Source organism: Hydra vulgaris, chromosome 09 (genome assembly GCF_038396675.1).
Source record: "Hydra vulgaris chromosome 09, alternate assembly HydraT2T_AEP".
In the NCBI taxonomy this organism is placed as follows: Eukaryota; Metazoa; Cnidaria; class Hydrozoa; order Anthoathecata; family Hydridae; genus Hydra; species Hydra vulgaris.
The window spans coordinates 46871236-46890597 of NC_088928.1; the positions used below are offsets into that span (position 1 = coordinate 46871236).

The window sequence follows — 19362 nt, forward strand, 5'->3', positions numbered from 1 at the left end:
GGTTAACAGCGGATGTACTCGAACTATTATTTTAAACAACATGGCTCAGAAAGCCGGTGTTTGTATCAGAAGAAATGAACTAATGGTGTTGGTTGTTAATGGAGAATTTGTAAAAACGGAGGGAAAAGCTACAGTAACATTGATTATTGAAGGAAAAAAGCTCAAAACATCAGTAATGATTCTGAAAAGTGTTGTCAACGGTATTGATGCTATTATTGGTATGGATGTCATTAATCGCTATGGAGAAGTGCATTTGTACAATGGAAAAATTGAATTTGGTTTTGTTTCAATTCATGCAAAGAAACAAGCTGTTGGTATAAAGGACAAGGATTTTGGTGCTTATTTTGATGGTACAAAGTTGACTGCTAAATATAAATAGAAACAAGGTCAACCACAACTGAGAAATTCTGTCGCGCAGTACAAGGTAAAACCCCAGTTGTTACATCAATTTAATGACGAGATGGACTTATGGGTAAAAAATGGCTGGTTGAAACTATGCAACAAAGAAGAAAAAAGTACAAAAGGGATTGTCCCGTTAATGGCTGTTGAGCAGGAAAATAAAGGAAAGATACGACCTGTTCTGGATTTTCGCGAATTGAATCAGTATGTTAATTCACATAATGCCTCAAGTGACGCATGTAATGAAAAAGTTAGAAAATGGAGAACTGTTGGTGACAAATTTGCAATGCTCGATCTTAAATGCGCCTATATGCAAATACATATCGATCCGAGTTTGTGGGAGCATCAGAAGGTAGTCTACAAAGAAGAAAAATACTATCTTACACGTCTTGGTTTTGGGCTAATTCTGCCCCAAAAGTAATGTCTTCAGTCTTAGGCAGCGTGTTGAATCTCAATGCAGGTATTAGTGAAGGAACTGACCACTACATTGACAACATAATTGTTAATTTAGAAAAGACATTAGTTGAAAAGGTCGTAAATCATTTAGCGTGTTATGGATTGGTAACAAAAGAGCCGGTGCAATGTGATACTGCACGAGTGTTGGGTTTGCAACTGTTTAGAAATGAAAAAAAGGAGCTTTGTTGGAAACGTGGAAACATCATTCCAAAGTCACAAGATATCAAAACTGAAAAAGTAACACGACAGAAACTTTTTTTAATATGTGGACACTTATTAGGTCACTATCCTGTTGAAGGGTGGCTTAGAATTGCCTGCAGTTTTATAAAACGTCATAGTCAAGGAAATACTTGGGATGATCTAATTGGAGATCAAGCTCAGCCATGGTTAATCGAAATATTGCGCCGATTAGAAGTTTGTGATTCTATGAGAGAGAATTGGAATGTTAAAGGGATTCAAAATGGAGCAACATTGTGGTGTGATGCTAGCAGCATGGCAATAGGGGTTGCTATAGAATACGATGGCGTAATAATTGAGGATGCAGCCTGGCTTCGAAGTATAAATGATGTTATGCATATTAATATTGCATAACATCATTTATAATTGACCTAATAAAAGAATATAATATAAACATCACGTTAAAATGGGTTCCATCCTCCAAAAACAAAGCTGACGTGTTGACAATAGTTCCAAAGACTTGGTTAAATGAGCTTTCACGAAGAAGTACTAAAGAGCTATGTGGAGTAAGTATTGTTGAAGAAATTAGTAATTGTCACTCAAAGCATCATTTTGGGGTTAATCGGACTATGTTTACAGTGCAACGAAGACTTCTGCGTTATTAGTCAAGTCATAAGCTATTTTTGTATATAATTATGCCCTCGAGAATTTTTGTTTCTGTATAAAAGTTGTAAATAGAATTTAATAAAAAGAGTCAAAAAATAAAAGTAAAACAAAGTTGTTGTAATAACAAAAAATCAAGCCTGTCAAATATTATAAAAACCACTAAAGATAATTTACATAATAAAAAATAAAATATTGAAGCATTTACACTGATAAACAAATAAAATTTTATTGTGCATATCTTGTTAACTAGGTGGTTTTTTAAAACAAATTAAATATGCTGATTTCAAATATGCAAACCATTTTTCACCATCACGTCAAGTTGTAAAGATATTTCGGTTCAAATCTTTAGTATTTAAGGTAAAGTCCCTAATATTGTCGAAAAAAAAGTTATTCAAAAGTATGTCAACCTGGGTCTCAAAAGAAGCGTATTTTCATAGAGATTTTAGAAAAGATAAATATTTTTACTTAAAATTTATTGACAAAAAAAAATTATGTGAAAAAATGCTAAAGTCTTTTAAAAAAATTTTAACAAAATGTTTCTCAGCAATAATACAAAAAGTACTTATTTTTATTACAAACAAATACCATTTTTAAAATCTCTATGCAAATACGCTTCTTTTGAGACCCAGGTTGACATACTTTTGAATAACTTTTTTTTTGATAATATTAGGGACTTTACCTTAAATACTAAAGATTTGAACCCAAATATCTTTACAACTTGACGTGATGGTGAAAAATGGTTTGCATATTTGAAATATATATTTAATTTGTTTTAAAAAACCACCTAGTTAACAAGATTTGCACAATAAAATTTTATTTGTTTATCAGTGTTATCCATTTCATTGACATTTATCCATTTCATCAAAAAATATTCCATCCTTACTGTGGATTCTAGGAATTAGCCCGAAGTTAAAAAAAGTTTTCAAAAAAGCAAGTTACACCAGACTTTAAATCACCAAAAAATTTACAACATATACTTACTACAAAAAAAAACTCTCCTCTTCCTATATATTTTTATCCAGGTGTGTACAAACTTGAAAGCTCCTGCAAAAAATGTTATATTGGTAAAACAAAATTTAAAATTTCATCTTGTATTTACTAGCATCAGAAAAATACATACGAAGGAAAATGGGATTATTCAGCAATAGCGGAACATTTAAAAAATTGTCATGGTACTTATGGATGGAACAAAAATACTCTAAAAGTAGAGGTTAATAATTTCAACAGAAAAGTGAGGGAGGCACTTGAAATACAACACCATGAATGTGCACCTTTAGATGGTGGTCAGAATCAGGATAACTGAGGTTACGTCACGACTTCCTTTTGGAAACCTATGTTTCAGTATTTGAATAAACTATCGCATTGATTTGTTTTTGTTTTGTTATTAACAATTCTTTATATTTTTATTATAATTAATAACAAGGGAATTTATACTCCCTTAAAATATTGTAATAAAAATCAATTTAGAATAAAGAGTTACATCCATAGTAGAAATTTCTATTTAATTATAGGATTTAAATACCTAATGTTACATGACAAAAATTTAAGGGAATATAAATATGTTGAAAAAAAAGCCTAAAAAAGCCTGACATTAGGGCCCCAAAATTATAAAAAGTTATATCAACGATACCAAAAAATAAATATATATTAAAAAAACAATGTATAATATTGTTTATAATGCTTATAATACATAACACTGCCAGAATAATAAGTCTGCATATTTATGACTGTAGTAAAGGACTAAAGAATAAAAGAAACTATTGCATAACTATGGCTTTGAGACATCTTTGAGAAATGGGAAAAAGAATTTAATTTAAAGTTTGAATATGATATAAAGGGGAAGATGATGCTGCTTGTTTTGCAAGCAATATGAATATTATTTTTAATAATATTCATATTGCTCTTATTAAAAACATTGAAAAATTTTCTATTTCATGGTTTCACCCTGGAACTCCATCAAATAAGAGAGACAGTGTAAGAAGTCATTGTCATAGTAAACAACATAAGGAAGCACATCTCATCTATTATTGTAGTAAATTGGGTGCCAAAGATTAAAAAGAAAATATATACCTAAAATACTGCTATTGGAAAAGGGTTGCAAGGGATAGATGAAAAAGATTGTGACTCACTTAAAAAGAAATTCAATGCAGTTTACTATTTGGCGAAAAAAGAACGCACATTTCCTATTTTCCTTATTTAATAGAGCTAATCAAAAAAAAAGGCATTGATCTTGGTAACTGTTACTCAACTAATCAAGCCACTGGTATTTTTAAAGATTACATTGGTCAAATTGATAATGATTGTTTCAGAGATGATTTTATAAAGTCAAGATATTATTCAATTTGACAGCAGTTGTGATATTGCTACACTAGAACAAGAATTACTGTATATTGTACCAAACCCTCAGTTGATGTAACACTCCTTGCATGCTCTACCTATTTTTCAGTCAATGTAGCAACACTCCTTGCTAGTGATCAACCCAAATTCTGTTTCAGTATCAGTTTCGACCGAAATTGCTATTTGAACAGATACCAAAATTTTGGTTTTGGTACTTTTTATAAATTTGCTAAAAAGCAAAATTTCGGTTGAAAAACATACCAAAAACTGAAAAAATTTGTAAGATTTTAAATTTTTATCTAATTTAGAAAATAGTTATTTTTGAGAATTTTCACAAAATATTTTACTATTTCTAAATGAAATTTCAAGTCCATTGTTCACAAATTACTTAACTTTTTAGTTACTAAATAGTGCTTTTCTTAAAAATATCCAAACGGCAAATAACCAAGCCATTGTACTGCGCATAATATTTTGACTGATAATGTTTATTTAAAGTTTAAATAAGTATTTTTCTGTTCATTTAAGAAAGTGAAGACTATTATCAGATAATCTCAAAAAAATTGCTTAGCAAAGAAAATCTGCCAGTTATTAACTTTGGCTATTAACTTATATCGCCAACTTATGTATTAAATCTCAATTTGTGAAACACATGTAATCAATTCTAACATAATATACGTATAAAAAAAAAAACAACTGTAAAATTGCATTTTTAAACAAAATTTTCTAATGAAATTAATTTTGACTAACTGAAATGTCGGTATCGGTTTCGATAAAATAATGCCAGTTTTGGTTTCGGCACCAAACTAGAGTACCCAAAATTTGAATTATAAAAATCCTAAGTGCATTATAAAAGTAATAACACTATTATAGTTTTAATACTTTTATAACGTAGTTAGAGTAGAGTGTTTTACTTTTGTAGGCATTAGTTTATTGTTTTGTTTTGATTTTATAAGTTTTTCGCAAACAAATTTAAATTAATTTGCCCTTTGAAAACAAAGTACACAGTTTTGCATAAACTAAAATTTTGAAGATCAAATATTTTTCCAGATATCGCAAATCACGATTGCTTAATTCAACACTTGTATGTATATATAATATATATATATATATATATATATATATATATATATATATATAGATAGAGAGAGAGAGAGAGAATTTTGTAAATATTAGAGTTTTAGAGTTTATTATTAAGTTCTTAGTAGATTATTATTAAGCTCTTAGATAAATAGAGTTTATCAACAAAATAATCTACTAAGAACTTAAAAAAATGGATTTAATTTAAAGATTGATTAACTGAACATTTAAATATTGAATTCTAACAAATTAAAAAAGATTATTTTAAAAAAAAAGCTAAAAAGATAAAAAGGTAATTAGCAAAACCAACTTAATGAAAAATATATAAAAACATTATTTGATAAAAAAAACCTGGCTCCCATTGTACTTTAGCATCAATATTCGTTGTTTGTTTATATCTATCTGTGTACCGCACAATATCTAAAATCAAGCCATTTTTAAAACTATTTTTCTTTTAGTAATTAGATATTTGACTAAAATAATTAAAATAATTATTTTGAAAACATATAAAATGCATTTTTTTTTAAATAATATAAAGACTTGAAAAATAGTAAAACATGTTATTTTTTTGTAAGATTTAAAAAAAAAAAATTATAACCATATTAATTATAAAAAATACATATAATATATGTATTGTAAGTATATTACAGTATATAAAGTCAAGTTTTTAACAAAACTTTCAGTTTTAGTAATCTAAGGAAAGCAGGTAATTAAACATTTTTGTTAAAATTTTTTTCATCCTCAAACCTTTTTTGCAAACTTTTTCTTTTAAAAAAAAAGGTGAGTCTCTTATGCTTGTTCTAAATTCCCGGCTGAGAGCTAACATATATTCATCAACTTCAGTAGAACTTAGTGGTGTCACCCTATGGTGCAATATCTAAAATAAATAAAAAAACAAGAGTTTCGAACTGAAGATATCTATTATGTTAATTTATTAAATACATTTTGCTTCTAGATGCTTTTATTTCTAAAAAACAGCATTAAAAGATTCATAAAACATGTAAAAAGAATATTCTAAAAAATAAACCATAAAATTAAAAACCATAAAAGAATTTAATCTTTCAGAGTTTCATAAAAAATAAGTGAATGATAATAAATATGTATCTACTCTTAAAATAGCAGAATCGGTTCATAATAAAATATGATCAAGTTTTAGTTGGATGTATTTCTCGCCCTCCTGACTCATCAGAATTAACAAATCATAAAATAAATAAAGCATTAACTGCTGCAATAAAGTATACCAAGAAAAACATTCTTTCTCTTCAATTGCAGGTGATTTTAATTATTCTAGTATTAATTGAAAAAAAGAGAAAAAAATTGAAATATCAAACCCTAACAAGTTCTAATCAACCTAAAAGTTTAAAGAAACAGTGAGTAAAGTGATTCAAAATGTTACATAGCCAACATTTCTAAAATCATATAGCCGGTAACATGACTATTTTCTCGGAATGCCCTGAACATATAACAAATATAATTCATCATCAACCTATAGTTATCAATAAGATACAGCACATCTTGTGTTACACTTTAAATATTTATTAAACAATCATAGTAAAAAATCAAAATCAAATTATGGTAAATTGTTTTTAATTTTAAGATATGTTTAGTTGGAACATTATTATGTTTAGTTGGAACATTATTTTGAGGAAATTATTTGGCCTGAAATATTCATTAACAAGGACATACATGAATGCCGTCAAACATTTACTAACATATACAATGAAGCATGTATAAAATATATACCTAAAAAAGAAATAAAAGGATCTTGTATAAAACCATGGATTGATAAAGAAGTCAAACAAGCTATAAGGTTAAAATATAAATTATGGAGCAAATTTTTATCAAATAATTATATATCATTGTTATAATATCATAAATAATATACTACAGGCCTTGTTAAAAATAGTTACACTGTTCACATTTTACGTACGAAATGACAATTTTACCTATGCAGTAATTAATTTTGTAAAAAGCATTTTCACTGCAATTGTGAAATAACTTCTTTTTTATATATATAAAAAACAGTTGGCTTAATAAATTTTTTTCTACTATACATTTTTTGAAAATTTTTAATTTAAATATATTTTATTATATTTAAACTAAATTTCTTTAAATATTATTAAGTTTAAATTAAGTTTATTAATTTTAACTTAAGTTATTTTAATAATTTAAAAAGCTCCATTTTTTAAAATTTTTTTATTTTTAAAATTTCTAAATTTCTAAAAATGTTAAAGAAAAAAAAATTATTTTTATTAAATTTAATTTAACTTTTTTATGTTCATTTTACATTCAACTATTGTTCTTACAATTAATCAACTATTGTTTTTACACTCAACTTGTTTATTTATTTATAGTTTCAAATCAATAAATTTTTTTCATCCTGCTATGAAAGTGTGAACACTTCTTATTACATGGTGTGTCTGGTTTTACGTCTGATACATGAAGTGTCTTTCATTCAAGAATTCAACATACACATTTAAAAGCTGTGATATTAAAGACAAGCAAGTTATTGAGTGTTCTTTTTGTATTATTATTTTATATAGATTTGAGATTTTGTATGAAGAAAACTTTTGGTTGCAATTCATTTAACAAACGCAAAGTTAAATTAAAAAGTATTTAAAACTAAATTGACCAAATTAATTTTCTAAGAGATAATTGCTTATTTAATGTGTTGTTCAACGCATTTAAAAGCCATTTTGTTTTTAATGTTTTTATTATTTATCGACAACCTCAATATTTTTAAAACAAAATTGTTTGCTATATATAGCATTTAAAAATACAACTTGTGACTCTTGTCAACAATTAATGATTGTTATACAAAACGTTATAATGATAAAAATATGCAACGTGTGACTTTTGTCAATAATTAGCTTTGCTAATTATTGACAAAACTGCCAACAATCCATATTTTACCATCAAAATAAGCTTTGCTTGTTTCAATTTCAATTGTTGCAACACGAGGTGTTGATGACAACTTAATCAAAGAATTGCAGAATTTCAATTTTCCAGTGCCAATTTTCAGTCCATCACACAACCTTATTAAATCCATACCCAAAATCATGTCGTATTTGTTTATTACTTCATCCACGCTTAATGCATCCACCAAGCACCCATTCATTGGGTGGTGTATTTTAGCAATAACTTCTTCACATTGAATTATTCCATTGTTGCAACATCCACTACACAAACCACTTTATAGTCAAATGGCAGTAACTTCTTGGTGATGATTGCTTTTCTTCTGTTTATTACCAAGTTGATAGTAGGTAGTATTGTTTCGGGATGAGTTCTTGTAGAAATACCTAATGCTAACTCGTCCCATTTAAGTTTTCCTGGCTTCGTCAACATTTGTTGCAGTCCTTTGCAGCATGTTTATACAAGCATTTCTTGCATAATAAGTTACATTTATGTGCAAAGTGATTTAGTGATTCACAGATGAAACATCACATTTCTTTCTCCATATATAAATTGTCATTTTAGTCCCAGTTGTTCGGTAACTTGCATTTACTTCTTCATTTACAGATAAATATGCCGCATCTAATCAAAGATGAGTTTTTGACTTTATGAAAATCCTGGAAAATTATACGGTCAACAAATTGACGAAGGTATGTGGGTAAATTCTGGAACGTTGGTAAAGGGATAAATAAAGTAACACAGTGCTTATGAATAATTATGTTTCTATAAAATTCTAAAATTGAATATAATATCTCAGTTTTACCATAATCAATCTGCAAAGCGTAATAATTTATTTACTTTTTAAATTTAAAATGTCAGACAATGGTTCAGAAATTAATACTTTTTATTCTTATAACTTTCTATAAAAAACATTTGTCAGCTTTTCTTTTTCTGCACTTTTTAGCATAATTAATATTAGATTCTTTAATAATAGAACTGTTTGCACAGTTCATGTGTGACAATCTTTTTTTTCCGCGATGAATTTATATTATAAAAACGTTCTTCATCTTTTTTATTTTTCCGATGGAATTCCATTTTTTAAAATTTTTTTAACTTTTGTAAACTTTTAAAACAGAAATTAGATTATTTAACTTTTTACAAAAAGAATTTATAATATTCAAAAAAGTTAATTTGAATGAATTAAAAAAAAAAAAAAAAATTGTTACAAAATTGATCTAGAAATCATTTTGTTTAAATGCAAACGTTGTCGCATTTAAAATTTTTTATAAATTTTTTCAAATTAACAACAAAAAATATCCAGAAATTTCTGGAAAACTAAAGGAATTTCAAGTGAATTTCTGGAATTCCCGAACTCCTGGAAAAAACTCATCTATATCTAATCTAGTTTGTACAAACATGGATGCAGTCTTGACACAACATCAAAGCTTAACGCATCTTCTTCCCAAAGAATGGTACGCAGAACAGCACCATCATTAATTCCAGTAATGAAATGATCACGAAGTCGGCTGTCTCTCTGAAGACAAGAACTTGCAGTCTTGAACTGCTTGGATCACTCGATGCACTAACGCCTGCATTGATTCTTCATTGCCACGATAAGTTTTACCAAATTCACACCATGAGATTAACAATGATTTTCTTTTTTCCAGCATTTCCAATTTCATCAATAACTCTTCGTATGAAACGTCCTCTGGAACTTCTGGTGCTGTTAATTCTTCCATGGTCTTGTAAGTCTTCAACGGCAGAGCAGCAAGCAAGTATGCTACATGTCGATCTGAAGTAATATTATTTATTACGAAGAAAGAAGTCATCTGCTGAATAAATCGTTTTGACTGTCCATCTTCATACTGCGATAATAGAAACGCCCGGTTAGCTTGTTGTTCAACTAGACTTAACATAAGAGTTTTTGCTGAAAATAACAGTTTTTTAATTCAAGATGCAATACAAGGTTTTCATTGGTACAACAGTCAAGCAAAATTGCATCCTTTTGTTATTTACAAAATGGAAGAAAATAAGATAAAATGTAAAAGTGTGTATCATCTCAGATAATTTGCAACACAATACAAACTCAGTTCATTATTTCATTTATGTAGTAATAAAACATTTAAGAGTTAATATTTTAATGCCTTACTTTAACCATTTTTTCTAGTGATGGTGCAGGTTTACAATACAAAAATTATAAAAACATATCTAACTTATTTCACCATGAACAAGATCATGAGGTATCTTCAGAATGACATTTTTTTTTTTGTTTTTGCTAAACCATATGAAAAGAGTGATTGTAATGGCATTAGGGGCTTTCAAAAGTCTTTTAGCAAGGGCCAGTTTACAATCACTAGCAGATCCAATCGATTGTAGACAAAGTATCAAAGGAATACATTTTCAATACATTTCAAATGATACAACTGTATTACATTGTATCAAGTTTAAATAAAAAGAGTGTCACACTACTTGTTCAAAAAATCCAGAAACAAGAAACCACCATTATTTTATACCACAATCATAAATTACTTTACAGATAAGACAAGTGTCATTTAACAATATGCATACTCATGTAAATTTTTCTGCAATGCAGCATAGGCTTTTCTTTCACCAGAAATTAATTTAGCATGTGTTTATGATGAAAAATGGTTTATAAAATCAACTTTTTATACTTGCAAACAATTTTTTAGATTTTTTAGGTAGCTATTATGGATAAAATGTCACATTCGAAAATTCAATGTCAAAGTTTTACTAAAGTAAGTCTAGAGCTGTTAAAAATAAAAAAAAACTAGAATATTTTCTGAAATTTTGTTTTCAAAATATAGAGCTTCAAAGAATAAGCAAAACATGTTTTCGCTACTCAAGTTTTTTTATTTTTGGAAAAACCAGAAATTTCAAATAACCATATTTTATAAGCCACAAAAGATTTTATGCTGAAACTTTTAGTAGTTGTTTTTCTTATTGATATAAACCAACCCAACAAGTTCTATCAAAATCTGAGGTGGTTCATGTTGAAATCCTAAAGTTTTGGTCCATTTGGCATGGAGTGACCCTTCTGGACTTGGCATTTAAATGATTAATTTCAAGTTTTTCTTTCAAGGTATTTTTTTCTCCCTCATGTGAAGGACATTTATTATAAAATGCACAGTGAAAATGATCATTTTCTCCATCAAAAACACAGTTAACACACTGTTTATCAATTGAAGAGCACTGGTCAGTTTAATGTGACATAAAATTTCAATCCTTTATGCCATAGTTTATGAAAAAAAAATAAACTAGACTTTATATATTAGTAGTATACTATGATTTAGACATTTATGTATAAAATAACGGGTATAACTATTTTTTTGTATATATTGATTTTTTAATAATTTTATTTTATTCAATTATTCAGAAATTATTCCAAACAAGATTAAGACAAGCAGGTTACAAGTCTTAAAGAAAAAGCCAAGACCATGCTCCTTTGTAGGCTGTAAAAAAATTCTAAAGCTAAATTCCAAAAGCTAAAATCAAGGAATAACTAAAAAATTTAATAAAATACAATTTTAAAGTTTTAACCTAGTGCCAATTAAAAAAAAACTGTTTACTAAATTATGTAATTAGGAAACATTGAAAAAACATAAATCCAGGTATAAATCAAAGAAAGTACTTAAAGCCTTTTTTTTTTTTTTTTTTTTTAGATTGGCCTTTTTTTTTTTTTTATCCCTGAGATCATTTCAATCGAAATCGAATTAAAATCATCTGATAACATGATAATAAACAATCATTCTTGGAAAGACATGTATAACTGTATATAATTTATAAAAAACTACTCAATATTAAAACTTTAATTACTTTAAATGATAAATAAATACAAAAATTATAAAATGCTAGAAATATTATTTTGATATACTTTTTAACTTTAACATAAAAATAATGTTTATTAATTTCAAAACCAATAACTGTAAAAAAAAAAAAAAAAAAAAAAAAAATACATACTGGATAAAGAGGAGGGGGTTGAAGTGTCACTGAAGGCATGGAATCTCCAGAACCTAAGCCAGGAATATTGAATGATAGTGATTGAGCTCCTCTTCCTCTACCACGCCCAGCCATTTGAAAATAATTTAAAAATCTGTGTGTTTTTTAATTTTATAGTTTTTTTTTTTTTTTTTTTTTTTAATTATTTCATAAATTAAGACTTTATGAAAAAGAAAAGAGCAAGCAAAATATCATCATGAACTGTCACGAAGGAAACTTTCCGAGTAATTGTCCGCCTCAAAACCTTGTCCGGATTGAGGATACCCTAAAACGGGGAAAATAGGGTTTTAAAGGTACCAAGTGCCACTGATTGAGAATATAGTTTTGCATTTTTTTTTTTTTTTTTTTTTTTTTTGTGCTAAGTATATACTGCTCCTATAAAATTATGCTTTTTTTGATTAATGAAGATAGTGGCTAATTCAATTTTGTGTTTTTTTTTCTGTCTGTTTCTTTTGACCTCGCGTATGGGGTGAATAGAGACATCAGTTGTTTTAAATGTTTGTTTCTATTTTAACTCTAATATAAGTAAAAAAGATCAATTTTGAGCTTTTGAAAAATGAGTGTGCTTACCTAAAGTGCACTTGTAACATTCAACATCAACCAGTTTGTACAATAAACACACAAACGTAACGTCCCTATATTATGTTACGCTTTAGGAGAAGGAAGGAGATCTGACCAAACCAAAACCTTCAATTGATGTATCTACATGTTGATTGTAAAACTAGCTGCGTTTAAATCTTACTTAGTCGATTTGTAAGCTCCGTTAATTGAGTAGTTACAGCCTATTGTTACAGTCGTACGCGCAATGCGTTGCACCTACGGCTGTAACAGTCTATTTGCAGTGCACGTTCTGCGCTTTGACTTTGCATGGTCCAAGTGCAGAACTTTATTTAGTTGGTGCACAAAAGTGTGCAACAACAACAAAAAAAAAAAAACAACCTTTGAGCACCAACTAAAAAAAAAACAAATGTAAATCGACACAAAGAGACGAAGCTCGAAACCTTGGTTTACCAGCCTGAAGCGGAATCCACTTGGCCGAGCGATCATTGCTTAATGAAGATGAAAATTATATTTATAAAATAATATTTTTTCATGTATACATCTGAAGAATAGCTATTTAAAATTGGGACTATGTTTAGGATAACAATGTTAATTTATGCAATTTTACACAGAACTATTGAGGTAAAGAATAAACTTAAACAGACTAAAAATTACTTATTAATTACCTCAAAGAAGCTAAGAAAATTATAAACATAATTATCTTAAAAATTGTTTAAAAATTTTTTTTAGCGGTGGAGGAGTGGAGGGAAGTTAGTGGTTACAAAATTGTTGCGTAAAATAGAGGGGATGTGGGGTCAATAAAATGTTACAATACGTTTAGAGGAGAGAGGAGGGGGTCAAAAAATATCAAAAATTGCAGGACGTAATTAATGGACGACCCCTATGAACAATTCTTATACAAAAAGTTATTACTAAAGTTTTTATTACAGCAGTTATTAAAAGTTGAAGTTCTGAGCATCAAAATTACCGTATGATTATGTAAAACAAAAATGAGTCGCACCTAATGAACACTAATTAACAATAAAAAATTTGTATACAAATTAAGTTGTAAAAGTGCAAAAATGAGCACCGTTTATTATTTAAAATGAGACTTGAATAAAATTCAAGCGCATAATATTTTTAATGAATACTGAAAAAAGTTGGTAAAGGGTACCACCGTTTATAGTATTACCTAAATAGGAACTGGCACCATTTCCTAATCTACATTGAATTTCAAAACAACTCTACGTTAAAAAAATAATTGATTCGTACATCCTATTATATGGGAATAGCTGAACAGTGATTTTTCCTCAACTGGAGGAAAAACAAAGTGAGAACCATCTCCGCTATTTGCAGGACTTGCAAATGTTATACCAAGTGCAAAACCTGATCAACAAGGCCAAGATACAATTTCTGCTTCTTTCCTGAGTTCCGGATAAACTTTCACAACTGTCCTAATTCACCTTAATATTGGGTATTTTTTCTTGAAATCAATAAAAATATATATTAGTTAACATTATGTGTATGTTATCTATTTTTTCACAGTTTTATCAAACTGTTTTTGCAACAATTTGGTAAATTTTCACAATTACGCCTCTTTAGTGCGATTGGTCTCTGCCGAAAAACTTTTTACATCCTTTTTTTTTTCATCTTTTAGGACTTATTTTTTTAAATGATTTGCTGCAGTTGATAACGTCACAGAAAAATCAAAGTGTTTCTAACTCTAAAGATCTAAATTATACTTGATAGGAAAAAGAAATAATTAGTTTATCAGCTTTCCCTGTCAATTTGTAGACATCCAAAAAACAATTCTGGCTTCTGTCCCTCTATATCTAATTGTCCTTATTTACCCGGTTTTGCGGTATTGAATTAAGATTGCTTCAGAAATTCTGCGAGCTAACCACTTCGGCCACTAAGGTGTATTGTTTGTGAATGTTTTTAACGTTTATTGTTTGTTAATGGTTTTAATAAACAAAATCTTCATAAAAAGGTAAATAAATTCTATAAATCAAAATTAAGGAGATGTTGCTGCAATTCATTTCCAAATAAAAGTAAAACTGTAAAACTTGATATTTGTTTTAATGTGTTTTAACATTATATTATTTAAAGTTTAAGCAAGTTAGATATTTACATATGCTTTCGTTAACGTTTTCTAACAAAAAAAAGTGCTGCGACTCTTTCTCGCCATTACATCGGTTGCAATGGTTGCCGAGAGTCCCTTATTAAATACGCTCGAAGGGACACTAAGGTCAACATTTATTACATGGTATATATATATATAACATTGTATAAAGTTGTAATTGGAGTGGATTACTCTCTTAAAAGTTAACTGGATAAGTTTTTAACAACTGTTTGAACTATGAAGAAATAATCACAACAAAAATCACGATCTACGTAAAGTAATCGTTTTTTGAATACCTCGATATTGAGTAAAAACATCAAAATTTTAGACAATCTCTACTATTTGTTTGAACCTCATCTTTTGCTTTTAGCTATAGGTTTGTTACGTTTTTAAAGTACGTTATTTCGGCATGGAACTTGGTCAATCTCTCCAGAATTTTTTTTATTTTTTTTTATATAACTTTTTTTTATATATATTTTAAATAACATTTCGTTACAACATTTAAAATACAAATATATAATCAGTGCCGTGGCGTGGTACATTTGGGCCCCCCCCCAAATCATTTTTTTGGGCCCTAATTTTGTGGCATCACATTACAGGATATATATGCGTCACATTTTTTCTAAAGGCTAAAAACATCAAAAATAAGACATATAAGTATAGACAAACGTATATGTACGGATAATTATCAGAATAATGTTTGTTATATTATATTGGTAATACTTCAAAACCTGTAATAAATCACATATTCACAATTGTCACAGAAATGACTTGTGGCGAACTTTCATACTTGCAAATTTGTTGATTATCTCCTCATAATTTAATTTTCTTGCCACATCGTTCTCAATTGACAGCATCGCCAGAGAAGACAAGCGGTCATCAACCATTGTTGACCTATAAAAAGTGAAAAGAAATGCATAGAGCTACATCTATTATGTATAAAGTAGCAAGATTAAATATACTGACCTATGAAAAGTCTTAATCAATTTTAGCTTGCTGAAGCTACGTTCAGCACTTGCGACAGTTACTGGTGAGGTAAGGATTATGCGTAACACAATGGCAAGATTTGGATAAGTTTCTTGCAGCTCTTCTTTATAAATGTAATTAAGAAAATCATGTGCAGATTTCATGTGAGTACTTTCTTTCTCCTGTACCACTATGACAAATCGTTTTAATTCCATTTCCAGATCATCCGAATCTATATCGCCAAGCTTTGCTTGCAAATTTTTGCAATATAAAGACAAAGAATTTTCTTTACAGATTTGAATAAGATTCTCAGAACGGTATAGGAAGTCATAGAGCTCTGTGATACTACTGACTTGTTCAAAACGCTCCTTTACTGATCCCATTGACATATCAAGGAGTGGTAAAAAGAAATCAACTTTCAACTTCTGTTCTAATTGGATGGTGTGAGCTTCATCGGCACACTCGTATGAATGAATCATCTTTTTTTGTCGGGAACGCACTTCTGGAAAAATTTTTGCAATGTCCAACACTTCTGCGATTTCTGATGCTTTCATGTGTGCGTCTGAAAATCCAGTTTCACGATATTGCTGAAGAAATGTATATGTGGCCTTTATTTCACTATCCAAGACATCAAGGGAAGTTGTAGAGGACTGCAGAAGCTTACTTGATTTGTTAATTTGGTATAAAACGTCATACCAAATAACGATTGACAATATGAATGGCCATGTCATCATATATTCCATCAGCGAACATACTTCTGTAGCTGTTGCGCCATCTCTCTTCTCTAGAGCATACACTTCCAATTTTTCTAATGCCTCTAATATCTCTTTCAGGTGATAGCGAAGAGGTTTCACACAGTTTATTCTACTTTCCCATCTGGTATCGGATTGAGGCTTGACAGAAATGGGTATACATGACTTTAAAATATGCCATCGAGCAGGAGATGATGAAAAGAGTGTATACAATCTTGAAAGAACTCCGAAAAAAGTAATTGCACTGTTGGATGACTTTGCACCGTCAACAATGACTAGATTAAGTGAATGGTTTGCACACGGAAAATATAGAGCTTTGGGATTCATTTGAAGAAGCCTAGCTTGAACACCCTTTGCCTTTCCTTTCATGTTAGCACCGTTATCATAGGATTGGCCTCGACAGTCAAGAATATTTAATTCCCACTTTTTTGTCTGATCTAGAAAGGCATCCAAAAGCCCTTTTCCAGTGGTATCATCTACCTTGAGATATCCAAAGAAATTTTCAGAAATGTTGATACCTGTCCCAGGAATGCAAACTACTGATCGTAGGATTATGCTCATTTGTTCTTTATGTGAAACGTCTGGCGTACAATCCAAAATAATGGAAAAATATTTCGCTTTCTTTACTTTGGAAAGGTTTTCGGCTTCAATCTCCTTGGCTAACAATTCAATCAACTCATTCTGGGTATCATTGCTCAAATAATGTTCATTAGTTTCTTTCTTCTGAATCCGACGTAAAAGTTCATCGAGCACACTATCATACTTCGCCATCAATTCAAACAACCCAAGAAAGTTTCCATTGTTCTTGGAACCAATGACCTCTTGTGAACCACGGAATCCAAGATTCCTCGCAGAAAGAAATAGAGTGATGTCTAGTAATCGTTCCAATACTGCTCTCCAAAATTTTCGCTCTTTTTGAAGCAACTTGTATTGATGCTCATCAATGGTTGTTTGATTCATTATGCCTGCAATGTTGAATTTGGTAAAATATATAAATATTTATTATATTTAATGACAAAATTTTTTTTAAAACAGTTTACCTTTTCGTAATGTCATCCACTCTTCAAAGCACCTGAGATGTGTACTTCCTGTTTCATGATCATTCAGTTTTTTGGATAAACCTTCCCATGTGTTCATCCCTTGTCGGAATGGTGAATCTGATATACCAAAAAGTTTGCAACAGAAGCAAAAAACTTTATTACTTTTCATAGAATACACAAGCCATGACCGTACAATAGTTTCTCCATTCTTCATCTGTCGTTTATAATAAGTCACTGAAAATCGTCGTCTTTCTTGATTGTGTGGAAAATCTATCTCAATTTGCTTTACACCACGTTCAACAATGTCACACCTCTGTGCATCAGAAACATTTTCTGGCCAATCAGAAGGATCATCACTGAGAAAAAGAAGTGGCAGTGTTGTGGCAGTTGGTATACACTCACAGATTGCCATATTAGAGTCTCCTTCAGCAGACAAACCAAAACAAGAAACAGAATCATTTTCTGCATTGGCTGTAACATCATTATTGGTTTCTGTTATTGCTACTGATTCACCATCAGCTTGAACTGCTGGTTTCAAAAATTGTGTAAGTTTGGGGTACTTAGTTATTACTTCCCTGGCTGCAGCTGCTTCTCTTCTCTTAGCTGCACCACTTTTCACTTTCTTCATTCCAATAATTAATACCTAAAAATAGAACAGATAGTTTATAAAATTTACTTTTAGGTCCTACTATAGTACTATACCTATTTAATTTATACAAATAAATTAAATGAAAAATAATAATGTCTCCTTAAAATAATAAACTTACCGGCTCAGCTGATTCAGCCACGCTCACTACGAATTTTGAATAATGACGATTGCGTTTCGGTTTAACCAACTACACACACATCATACAGTCAAATGAAGCAACTGACACGCAGAAATCAATATTTCAAATCGTATTTCAACTCACAATTTTTTATTACTATTCTAGAAAGTTATTAAAAAAATTAAAGAAAATACTTTTTAAAATATTATAAAATTTTAAAATGTTGTATTGCTGACGGCCCACCGGGAAATATCCCGGTGTGAAAACTCCATGTGAAATAGGAAAACTCATCTTTAAATAAACTGTTCATTATAATATAAATTTGTCAATCTAGTTTGTTTTATTTACATAATTTTTTGCATGCTATTTATGATATCATAATTTGTATTATAATTTTTATTGGTTTGTAACAATTCTATTTGTCGGTTAATATTTCTCTGTAATGTCTTCAAATTTTGATTTTATATTTATATCCAGAGTTTTAAATTGTTATTTAATCTTTTGAAAATGTAGTATGTTAACTACGAAACATGTCAAGATTAAAAAATTCCGTGTTTTTCATAAAAGTATGAGTAAAAATTTTAGAGTTAAGCTACTATATAGATACAGAAACTAAACAAGGATGTCCATTCTCATCAGTTGTTTTTTTTCACATTAAAATTGTCTTAGTAGCATTTATTTTATTTTATAGTTTGAATATAATTGATAATTATCAGTTAAAATAATAAAATGCCATAAAAAATTTTATCATTTTTTAAAAAACGGGCCCCTTATATCTCGTGGGCCCCCCCCAAATGGGGGGTTTGGGGGGCCTTTGCCACGGCACTGTATATAATAATAAAAAAATAGATATATAATGATCGCTATTAAATAATAAAAGAACGCGGGAACTCATAGAAGACCATACGGTCTTATCCTCGATTACCGCTAAGAAATGTTTATGTTAAAATTTATAAGATATTTACAAGATAAAAAATAAGTTAACGAAGTAAGAAACTTAAAATATTCCGTTACAAATACAAGATACATTATTACATAGTACAGTTGTTATTTTGTTTTGTGTTGTAGTATTTTTTTCTGGATTTAAATAACAAATTGCACTATTATTAAGCATAGATTTATAAAATACTTTTTTGTTAATCCGGCAAAACTAC

At 29.2% G+C, this 19362-nt stretch overlaps 3 protein-coding genes across 3 annotated transcripts in view; all 3 read right to left on the reverse strand.

Moving 5' to 3' along the window:
- Positions 1-12253, reverse strand: part of LOC100213064 (DNA-directed RNA polymerase III subunit RPC7-like) — a 49454-nt gene extending 37201 nt beyond the window's left edge. The window contains exons 1-3 of the mRNA XM_065805895.1: positions 11983-12253; positions 5860-5989; positions 5464-5532 (exon numbers count right to left, since the gene is read on the reverse strand). Coding sequence (XP_065661967.1) covers positions 5464-5532; positions 5860-5989; positions 11983-12096 — 313 coding nt within the window. The 5' untranslated portion in view covers positions 12097-12253. The remainder of the gene's footprint in view (positions 1-5463; positions 5533-5859; positions 5990-11982) is intronic.
- Positions 12254-15264: 3011 nt separating this feature from the next.
- Positions 15265-17445, reverse strand: LOC136084829 (zinc finger MYM-type protein 1-like). Its single transcript, XM_065805896.1, has 2 exons — positions 15650-17445; positions 15265-15577 (listed from the first exon to the last, which is right to left on the reverse strand). Exons 1-2 carry the CDS (start codon positions 17359-17361, stop codon positions 15442-15444), a joined length of 1848 nt encoding a protein of 615 aa, XP_065661968.1. The 5' UTR covers positions 17362-17445; the 3' UTR covers positions 15265-15441.
- LOC136085520 (zinc finger MYM-type protein 5-like) lies at positions 17428-18886 on the reverse strand. Its single transcript, XM_065806833.1, has 2 exons — positions 18209-18886; positions 17428-18084 (listed from the first exon to the last, which is right to left on the reverse strand). Exon 2 carries the CDS (start codon positions 18067-18069, stop codon positions 17428-17430), a length of 642 nt encoding a protein of 213 aa, XP_065662905.1. The 5' UTR covers positions 18070-18084; positions 18209-18886.
- Positions 18887-19362: the final 476 nt, after the last annotated feature.